General features: G+C 41.2%; 2 protein-coding genes across 4 annotated transcripts in view; one reads left to right on the top strand and one right to left on the bottom strand.

Moving 5' to 3' along the window:
* LOC102771189 (chromosome unknown open reading frame, human C16orf46) overlaps positions 1 to 2495 on the top strand; it is a 15466-nt gene extending 12971 nt beyond the window's left edge. For 2 of the 3 annotated variants that reach the window (XM_006754456.2, XM_006754455.2), the window contains exon 5: positions 1200 to 2291. In XM_006754456.2, the coding sequence (XP_006754519.1) occupies positions 1200 to 2198 (999 nt within the window). In that variant the 3' untranslated portion in view covers positions 2199 to 2291. Of the gene's footprint in view, positions 1 to 1199; positions 2292 to 2320 lie in introns of those variants that run through there. The other variant, XM_015569798.1, reaches the window with a different exon arrangement.
* Positions 2496 to 10873: 8378 nt separating this feature from the next.
* Positions 10874 to 11289, bottom strand: part of ATMIN (ATM interactor) — an 8144-nt gene continuing 7728 nt past the window's right edge. The window contains exon 5 of the mRNA XM_015569698.1: positions 10874 to 10883. Within this exon, the coding sequence (XP_015425184.1) occupies positions 10874 to 10883 (10 nt within the window). The remainder of the gene's footprint in view (positions 10884 to 11289) is intronic.

The raw sequence follows: 11289 nt of genomic DNA, 5'->3' as shown, positions 1-11289 counted from the left end.
AAGGGGTGGGGGAGAGGTCCCTTGACTCCTCCTTTTCTCCTCCTTTTCTTATAAGGATACTGATCCCATCATGAGGGCCCCATCCTTTTGACCTCATCTAATCCTAATCACCTAAAATGCCCCACCTCCAAATACCATCATATTGGAGATTAGGGTTTAAATATGGGACTTTGGGAGGGACACAAATATACAGTTCTTAACAAGCCCCAAATAGTAGTTGTGCCAAGGTTGAAAAACCCCAGTCTACGTGGTTTATTTTATAAATGTGGAAACTGAGGGCAAGACAAGGCAGAGTGATTCGCCCAAGTCCACTTGACAGTTGAAGTAATCATGTCTTCCAGAGCCCTCCTCTAATACTCTCTCTACTATACTGCCCCCACCACATGTATGACCTTCCAAACACACGTTCCCATGCCAGGTAAGTCAGGGCTACAGGCTGTCCTGTTTATGAATTTAAAACGTTCTAAGTTTAGATGGTTCAGTTTACTATGGAAGGTAACTGCTTTAAAATACACATCTAGCCCTGGCCGGTTTGGCTCAGTAGATAGAGCGTCAGCCTGCAGACTCAAGGGTCCCAGGTTTGATTCTGGTCAGGGGCATGTACCTTGGTTGCGGGCACGTCCCCAGTGGGGGGTATGCAGGAGGCAGCTGATCTATGTTTCTCTCTCATCGATGTTTCTAGCTCTCTATCCCTCTCCCTTCCTCTCTGTAAAAAATCAATAAAATATATTTTAAAAAAATAAAATAAAATACACATCTAAGGGCTGTTGGCATGGACCTGCCTCTGCTCATCCTCTCTCCCTCCAACGCGTCTCCCCCACCCCCCGCCCATGCAGCAGTCTCCCGGATATGTAAACAGAGCCTGGAAGGACAAGAAAGCCTGTCAGGGGGGACAAGGAAAAATAGTTTTGAATTGATTTTTATTTAATGTACATCTGAAAAAATATATAGTCGGCACATCAAAGTGGGCAATTACAAATCTATTGCTTAGTATTTTAAACAACCTATTGCTAGTATTTTAGATTTAAAAATACTATTTATATGAGGCTAACATAGGTATTGAAAGTAAAAAAAAACAAAACCAAACAAACAAACAACATCTGTTTAAAGAAAAATATTAGTTCAAATGGCCAAAATGGGAATGGGACCAAAATTGGGGCAGCCAATCAGCTGAGAGTAATATGCTGCTTTATTTTCAGGTTCGAGGTTGGGGAAAGACTTCTCCAACTGCTTGCCTTTGGCCCAGAAAGAAACGTAAGAAGGCGAAGGTGGGAGAAGGTGTCAGCGGCTGCTTACTGTGTGTCAGTCTCTCCCAAGGGACCCCCGAGGCTGGGCCTCAGACTGAGGCTGGAAGCCTGGAGTCAAGGGCTCTGGCTGAGGCAGGCTCGGAGGAGGATCCAGGTGGCCCCTCCCAGACTCAGCTCCCCACTGGCTGCCCCACCACTGCCTCCAGGAATATTAGCAAGATGTGCTCTCCCTCTCATAGTCCGGGAGAGAAAAAATGTCTGCAAATAAAGGAGTTTTTTTGGTGCATGGAAGAGTGGGCCATCCCAGAGACTGGTAGGGACCAAGACTCCAACAGCAGGACTGATCAAGGTCCCTCCATCTCAAACTCACTGAATTCCAAGGCCCTTTTAGTTCTCCCCCCCCTGAATTCTTCAGCCCCACATGGCTCGGATGTTCAGGTTAAGAAGAGTAAGAACTCGCTCGTGCAGCCAGAAGAGAAGGTGCTGAGTGTGGAAAAGGATGAGTGTGTGGCTTGTGCATATGGATTGAAAATGGTTGAAGGGAAAGATGGAAAGAGACCCTTTGAGCTGGCCAGTCACCTTAAGGTCAGCTGCATGCAGCCTTTTCCTTCACCAATGGTTGGGACAAACCTCCTGGCCAATCCAGAACTGGGCAGCTTGCACTGGTCCCTCCTGCCTAAGAAAAACCTGATGTGCCCTCCCAATCCCAATAGTGTTCACTGTCTCAGGACTATGCAGCTTTTGCAAAAACAGAAAGAGCAAAGCTACAAAGCCAAATTCAAAGCCAGGGAGCTGAGACCTCCCATGAACACCCAAAAGTGCATTCTCAAAGAGGCCACGCAGGAAAACAGGCCCCATCCATTGGAGACCAATGTGTTTCCGAGACCTCTCTTGCCATCACTCACAGTGAGCAGAGTTGTTATTCCCACCTCCACTCACAGATTCCTCTGAATTGCCACAATATAATTTCCTGGGAATAAGCACCTTTGGAAACTCATTCATTCTCTTTCTCCCTTACCCCCACCCCATTCTCTTCTAGTTTCTTCCTTTCCCCCCATCCATTGGAGACCAATGTGTTTCCGAGACCTCTCTTGCCATCACTCACAGTGAGCAGAGTTGTTATTCCCACCTCCACTCACAGATTCCTCTGAATTGCCACAATATAATTTCCTGGGAATAAGCACCTTTGGAAACTCATTCATTCTCTTTCTCCCTTACCCGCACCCCATTCTCTTCTAGTTTCTTCCCTCCCTTCCCCTTTTGTTTTCCATCCTTTTCTCTCCCTCCGTGCCTTCTTCTCTGTCCATTTTTTTAAAAACCAGAGGAAATAAACTCATTGTATGGATTTTGATTTATTCTCAGAACACCCATATTTATGTGTTACCTGCTTCAGTTGCTTAGTCATTTATAAAATGCAAACTAGTAATGCCAGTCTCAGCCTCTGCTTGCTTTATTTCTCTCCCGCTGGAAGCCAAGTGGATGGTGGGGAATCTGAAGAGGGTCTCTCATGGCGATGCCCCAATATCACCCTTGAACCCATTGGAAAGGGCTCTTCTATAACCCAGTGCCTGAAGCTAAGTGTACTGGCCTTTTTTGTACCAAATTATTACTTGTCTTTTTAATTTAAAGATTTTTTTAAAGATATTAAAGTTGGTTATTGTAGGGAGAGAGCGAGCGAGCAAAAGATTGACATGAGAGGGAAACATCGATCTGCCTCCCACATGCCCCCCACAGGGATCGAGCCTGCAACCTGGGCATATGCCCTGACTGGGAATCAAACCGGCAATCCTTCAGTGCATGGGACTATGCCCAGCCAACTGAACCACACTGGCCAGGGTTTCCTGATATTTTTAAACTGGCAGATATCTGTCGGTTGCCTCATTTTTTTCTTGCAACAAAGATTTGAAACGTTGTTTCAATAGAAAACTCCAAACTGTGTCTAACTGAATATACTTACATTCAGGTGAAATATCTGTATATTATATCCATGAGGATACTATACCCATTGTATCCTATATGTCCAAAGTGACATAAATCTATGGGTTTACCATGTTTATTGTATCCTATGTGTCCAAAGTGATATATCTTTGTATTGTAGCCTCATGCTAGTCTCTGTGTCTGGGAAATTTTAGCCACAGTTCCACAAAACCTGCTTGGAAAGCAGGTTAAGAATCATTATTTGAGGAAAAAGTCACTGTGATTATTGTCACCCCACATGCTTCCTCCTGCCTTATTCTGCACCTAATATTTGGGAACTCTACAACTCCAGACAGACGCTTACAGAATGGGGCTGTTACATTCTCCCTTCCCCTGATCCTTCTCCCCACTCATTTTACTCCAATGCATATTTCCTGGAGTTGTCTATAAATTAAATATTGTTTGTAAATGAGTTATCGTTTAAATGCCAAGTGACAATGCTATGTAGAGAAATGCTCTGGAAAAAAAACACCACTTTGTAATATGAATAACCATTTAGCTGCCCTGTAATTACAGTTTGAATTTGCTTTCGGTAGGTTGTACTTGCACTCTGTACTTTCCATTCCCTAAATGATGACTGCATTTGTAAACATCTGCTTTCTGTAATTGCTCTTTAGTTTAGGGGTTTTTGTTTTGTTTTGTTTCTTTGAAACACCAGAAATGCAGGAATGATTATAGTACAGCAGTCATTAAAAGGTATATTTTGCCTACTTAAGTACACTTTTTTAAAGTCTAGAAGCAATTTGTAGCTTCCATCCATCCCTTCTTCCCTGAATGAAGGAAACATCTGGATTCTATCCTCAAGAAAAGACCTTGATTTCCCACTGTTTCTTGACAGTGGGGGTGTTGGAGCTGGTACTGTTTGAGGACAATCTAGGAATGGCAGCCTGCCCACCTAAGTCAGTGGTTTTCCAAGTCCCCTTTACAAACAGCAGAATAATAAGCTCAATATGTAAAAGAGTCAAAAATATTTGATTGGGAGGGAAGGGTATGGACCAGCATGAGTGAGCAATGGAGCCCCACCTACTTAGCCTAGATACATTTACTTTTGAGATCTTTTTAAAAATATGTTTTTATTGATTTCAGAGAGAGGGGGAGAGGGGAGACAGGGAAACATCAATGTGAGAGAGAAACATCCATCAGTTGCCTCTTGCATGCAACCCAACTAGGGACTGAACCCTCAACTTGGGCATGTGCCCTGACTAGGAATTGAACTGGTGACCTTTCAGTGTACAAGACAATGCTCAAACAACTGAACCACACTGGGCCAACTACTTTTGAATTCTTGAGGCAGTTTAAAAACACTGATATGTTACAACTTAATATTTCTTTCTTATGAAAAATCCTTTTGATGAGATGGAGTTATAAATTCTACAGATTTGGGGGTAAACACCTATCCTATATAATAAAAGGCTAATATGCAAATAGACCAAACAGCAGAACAACCAAACAACCGGTCACTATGACGTGCGCTGACCACCAGGGGTATCAGCAGATGCGAGCGGGGCCTGGAGTCATCAGAACGTGGGAGCGGTAGCGGCAAGAGCAGGGCTGCTGGCAGCCAGGGAAGGGGGGCGTGGCAGGAGGGGCTGGGCAGGGGTGTGGAGGATGGGCCAAGACCCGCCCCTGTGCCCACTGCAGCCTCGTGGCCCACAGTTCCTTTCAAGGTGCACGAATTCATGCACTGGGCCCCTAGAATAGGAATAATTTAGAGTTAACAGGAAGACCAGTCTGAACAAAAAATGGGCCAATATACGAAAGATTCATAGTATCCATCTTTTGGGGCAAATAATTAATTTGGTCAACAAAATATTGAGTGGAACATTCCTCTGTGAATGTATAAGAATGTCCCCTTGGCATCCCTTTGTTAGATAATTATTCATGCACCTGATGAAGTCACTTTAGGGATACTATTTGCATTGGCCCAGGTTTCGTTTGTTTCTCTGTGGGTAAAGTCATTGTAGACCTTGTCCCATTTTCCATTCAGAAAATTGGGACGCCCAAACTGGTCGTTGATGTCCAAGACTAGATAAAGGCTAAATGTTTACTAGAATGCAGGCCCCATCAGAGTTCTAGGTCACTAAGAAAACTCACAGGGGAAATAAGGAGTCAAGCATGTTATAATACAGGTTCCAATGGCTTTCTTCCTATCTCAAGGAGATGATCTCAATAGGTTTTGGTTCCTTTAGTCCTTTCCAAACCAAGCATGAAGAGCTCTGTGTTTCATCCCTCAGTCTATTATTTTTGGATGTCTCATGAGTTAAACTTTACAAACTCCCATTTTTCTTGTAAATTTAAAAATCACAAAGCAGAATTGTGGTAGCGTCCGACACAGGGCCTGAGATCACCTATTGGGTGAGGCTGGGTTGAGGTCTGGGAATGCTGCTGAGGGTCTAGGTGAGGCAAAGGAAGGGCCAGAGGGGCAGGAGATGTTGGACAGACAGAATGTCAACCTGACAGAGAGATGAGGGGGTGACATGTTTGAAGGGCAAGGGGGAGATTTTAAGTCTATTCTAATTCTAGACCTGGCTACATACATTTGGACAAGTACATAGGACTTTGGCTACTCAGGGAGACTTTTCTTAATTTTTAGCTTTACTCTCTTTTCATTCTGGACTTTGCCTCTATTATGGAATTTACCTGTACTTCAAAGATCACACTATAAAATGATTTGAACCCAGAATCAAATTTGCTTTCAATCTCCCCCTCTAAGTGTAGGAGCATCAGGACCCAGTGAGACCACAGAAGCCCAGCCCATCTCCCTGTGGGCACCCCTAGCTGGCCAAACAGGCCAAGCGGCACAGCTGGAGGCCTCACATCTGAGGCTTTTTGGGGTGTCTGGACTTGGGGGGCCCACTTGGTGCTATAGTTTAGGGGCTCCTGAGAAGCAAGGTGGGGAAGTAAGAAACAAAGGGGCTCCTGTGGCCATGACAGAGGATAGACCAAGGCACTTGCTGGCCCCACAGAGAACACTTCTGCTATCTGCTAGGCTAACTGGGAGTCATGAGAGACTCAAGGTTATGCTCTCGCTGCCCAGGCTAATCTACTAGCTGGTCACACAATACAGCAATTCCACTTGTTTTCAAGGCATTGTTTCTAAAAGTTCAAACCTCCTTTGGGGCATTATCTCTTTATCCTGAGTGTATGCATGTGCATCAGGGATCAAGTTCTTCTGTAACCCAAGGGGAATCTAATCAGAGAGATTGCGTTTAGTCAGGCCAGGTAGGGTCTGGAAGGTCCAATATGTCTCCCAGGTCGGGGGGAGAGGGGAGCGGGGACAGTTGGAGCACTGGGTGGAAAATACCACATAAGGCAGGAAGGAGGGCTGGAGAATATCATTTCTGTGGTGAGGATGATGAGGTATGTAAAACAACAGATTTGTGGTTTTCCTGAATGTACTAATCAGATCAAATATGAATAGCTGAATCATTTATTTCCCTTAATGGATAACTGACTTCAAAGTTGTATAGAAAGCCTATGGGCATGGTGAGTTGTTATTTGGACCTTGAAGGATCTTCAATCTTTAATAGTCCTCACAGCTCAGCTTTGAAACTTGTTGAACTAAGGCTCTTTGCTTGGGACCCTGTTAATCAATCCATGCGCTATCTTTAGCCCCTGGTTCTTTTCTTCATCCTGTTTTGCATGAATTTTCCCTGCACCAGTCTAAATACCAGCACTCTGTTGCCTGGCTGTGGTGGCTCAGTGGATTGAGCGTTGTCCCATAGACCAAGAGGTCCCGGGTTCAATTCCCAGTCAAGGTACATGCCCCGGTTGCAGGCTCAATCCCCAACAGGGAGCAAGCTGGGGGTGGCCTATTAATGATTGTCTCACATTGTTGTTTCTATCTCTCCCTCTCTTTCTCCCTTCATCTTGGAGATCAATAAAAAATATATATATTTTTAAAAACAGTGAACTTGAGAATATTCTATAAACTAGTCTTATTTTCAGCACCACAAGAGGGTTATGACTATTAACCAAGTCCTCAATGTGAAAGGGCTGTTAGCAATTTCATTTGTTTTAATCTGCATGTTGCTGTGAAGAAAACTCGTAACCTCTGAATAAAACATTTAATTTGGGACAAATACCACTGGTCCTGATACTCTTCACTTGTGAAGGTGCGATTTCTGTGGCAATTTACCCAAATCCTTTTGACTGATTTCTCTAACGTAATTTCAGGAAAATGGAATGTCAGAGAGACACTTGTCATTATGGTAGCTATTTAGAGAACTGTAAATCTGAAGACCTACTACTCAGGTACATATCTTGTTAGAGAACAGTGATTTAAGTAGTTTAAAAATATACCACATCTTAACCAAAAAAGGTGAAAAGAGAAAAAATTGACACTAGCTTACAATTCACTAATAGTACCAGACTTCAGTATAGCTAAACAAAATTATTATCATGAACTGAAATAGGCAATATACATAACTCCTAAAGCATAACTTGCCAAAGTTTGGATGGTTTCTCAAAAGTGTAATATAAAATCTAAATTTTTGAAGGCTCATTTTTTAATTAGGGAAAAGTTTTTGAGGAGCATTTTAAGGGTAAATATTCTTTTGTGATAAGTTAATTCAGATGCACAGACTTCTGCCACATTTTTATTGCAGCATGAACTCTAGATTTTCTGAAGTCACTAGATTTCTCGTTATAGCACAGGAAAAAGGAGATAAAGTAGGAGAGGGATCAGTATCAAATTCAGCCCTAAGCAGCAACATGTTTGAGATGCAATCATAAAACCAAGTATTTCACCCGGGGCATGGAAAACGCAGTGAATCATCAGAAAGCAAAGAGCAAAAAGCCGCAAGCAGAAGGAGTAAGAAGACGCCAGGCCTGGAACAAGGTCTTACTGACACATACCATGTTATTAAGCTCACTCCTGCAGGGAAAAAAAGTCTGTTGTTCACATTGAGATAACATTTATACTTTTGAGAATGACAAAGTTGCCATGGAGATACATTTTTCAAAAATTTTTTCATTTTCTGAAATTTTACTGATAAGCTAAAAAAGAGAATCACTTGTTTCAATTTTGTTATTTTTCCAGCCTTATCTTCTGTAATATTAACTTGCTTGAGAGTAAAGTATCAACAACTAATGGAAGAGCCTTGGCAATAGTTTTTCCTATGCTTGCCAACCTTCACTATTTTGAAATTGTGGATTTATTATAAAATTACAAATGTACTTATTAGTAAGATAAAATTTGGAGTTCTTGAAAAGTTGGTTGAAAGAACTGAATGAATATTGGTACTCTTCTAGTTCAAGAATTATAGAAAATGCTTTTATTTATTCACATCATTTGGGCACTTGCTTCTTTCAATATATATATATATATATATATAGTTAATCCTCACCCAAGGATATTTTTCTCATTGATTTTTTTTGACATTTGAGGATTTTTTTTAAAAAAATATACTTTTATTGATTTCAGATAGGAAAGGAGAGGGAGAGAGATAGAAAGATCCATGATGAGAGAGAATCATGGATCGGCTGCCTCTTGCACACCCTTTACTGGGGATCAAGCCCACAACCGGGCATGTGCCCTTGACCAAGATCGAACCCGGGACCCTTCAGTCCACAGGCTGATGCTCTACCTGCTGAGCCAAATGGGTTAGGGCTTTCCCATTGATTTTTAAAGAGAGTGGGAGGGAGGAAGAGGGAGAAAAAGAGAGAGAGGGAGGAAGAAAGAAACATAGATGTGAGACACATTGATTGATTGCCTCCTGCACATACTCCAACAGGGGCTGGGGCTCCAACCTGCAACCCAGGTACCTGCCCTTGACTGGGAATTGAACCCGAGACCCTTGGGTGTGCGGACCAAGGCTTTAATTACTGAGCCACACCAACCAGGGTCACACATGCATATTTTTAAATGTAGTACCCACATTTATTAATGTTTTAGAACCCTGACAAACTAAGAATCCTCTCCATTTGCTCTCTAGTCTGCCTCTCTTGATAGGTAAACAATATATCAGTGTATCTGCTAATAAAAACAGTTCACATGACTTAATCCTTTGGATGTAAACATTGCAAAACAATAGTATTTAGCACACTATCTTCTAGGCCAGGGGTGGGCAAACTTTTTGACTCGCCACGAGCTCTTAAACTGGACAGGAGGGCTGGAACAAAAGCATGGATGGAGTGTTTGTGTGAACTAATATAAATTCAAAGTAAGCATCATTACATAAAAGGGTATGGTCTTTTTTTTTTTTTAGTTTTATTCATTTCAAACGGGCCGGATCCGGCCCGCGGGCTGTAGTTTGCCCAGGGCTGTTCTAGGCCATAAGAACATTATAATAGCCAACATCTTGCTTTAGCAACTGGATTAAATTCATGTCATTGAACAAAGTATTTTAGATGCTGGATTATGAATAAACTAAAGATAGACCTGTCCTCTTCGGGTGTCAAACACACTTCGGGTAGTTTAACACACTTCAGATGAGAACACACACACATATACTGTGAAATATAAGGAAAATAAACTGCACAATACTTGGGACTTCAAGGCCTTCATCCCTAAATCCACCCACGCCCCCTGAATTACTTGAGCCTTCTGAGGACAAGTTTGAGAAGCACTAATCTAAAAATACTGTAAGTTCTCTTCACAGTCAATATTAGATGACAGGCTTTGAAGTGCAGTTTTCTACTGGAATTAAGAATGACACTCTAAAATTAAGGCCATAGGCCTTGGCCTGTGTGCTCAACGGTTAGAGTGCCATCCTGAGCACTGAAGGGTTGTGGGTTTGGTTCCTGTTCCAGTCAGGGTACATACCCATGTGTGCATAAGGTAGCCAATTGATGTTTCTCTCTCTCCCTTCCTCCCTCTAGAATCAATGAAAAAAAAAACACATATCCTCCAGTGAGGATTAAAAAATAATTAAATTAAGGCCATAAAGGATGACATGTAAATATCAACCTGTCATTTGCCACTATAAATAAAATAACACAACTTCACAACTAGATTGGCACTGATACATTTTCTTCCCAAAAAGTAGCTTCAAATCTTCCATGGCATCGTTCAGGTAAATCTACAAAAATTTTCTACCTTTTTATTTCCTTTATGTCAAGGGAAATAGAAGCAGTGATTTGATTTTCCTGTAAATTAGTGACCAAGCAAAGAACTACTTATATTTTAACCTCCCCTTTTTTTTGCTCTTAAAGCCAGAACCACATTATTCACAAAAGTCATCACAGTATAAAATGGTCACATTTGGCAAATGTATTAATTGAAGTAAAAATAAATTTTCCAAAAACTTATATTGTAAGGTGTATAGTTTTTATCAAAATAAAAACTTTACATCAAAATAGAAACTTTAAAATGGAGTGTCTTTTCATTTTCTATTAGGAAAACTGTTAGCATGTTTTTATGATCAGAAGTAAAATAATGAAATAACTAGGCACAATCATTTCATCATGTGACTTTCAGAAGATGACAAGTTTGAAAAATTAAGGCAACAACGTAAGTCACAGTATGAGTAGGTCGAAGAATTCACAGAAAAAAAGGGAGAATTCTTACTTCTGTTTAATCACCGAATTTGAGTTTTTACAAATAATTCTTAGAACAAGTCAGGTATCTAAGGTTTTGGGGAAACAGTGCTTACTTATACATGAACTATTACATGCTCCATTTCCTATAAATAACTCTATTGGCTGGATTAACAAATACTGTCACAGAAACAACAAAAAAATTTAAAGCCATAGATCACTGCATTTATATTTACAAAAGCCATAAATAAACATGCATTTCTCCTTTACTAGGACTTAAATAGGTGTTTGAACATTAAGGCAGTGATGATTCTAAAACAATGAAATGTTAATTAAGGCTTATGCTTGTTTTGAAATCCATATTCATAGGCAACTGTGACCAAAGCAAACTTTTATCTACCAGGTGGAGCTCAGGATGTTTTTTATCCACAGCGAACAAAAATTCTATGAAATAGGAATTAGCAACACAACTTAATGAATTATTAGTCCCCTCCTTAGGTTTCATTTTGAGTATTTAACCTTCAGTGGCACAAGCATGTGTCACAGAAGGAACAGAGCATTTGTTTATTTTTTTTAGTGAAGTTAG

Source organism: Myotis davidii, unplaced genomic scaffold, assembly GCF_000327345.1.
Source record: "Myotis davidii unplaced genomic scaffold, ASM32734v1 scaffold391, whole genome shotgun sequence".
Lineage (NCBI taxonomy): Eukaryota > Metazoa > Chordata > Mammalia > Chiroptera > Vespertilionidae > Myotis > Myotis davidii.
Note: the sequence above shows the minus strand (reverse complement) of the source record. Positions and strands in the feature narration are given on the sequence as shown.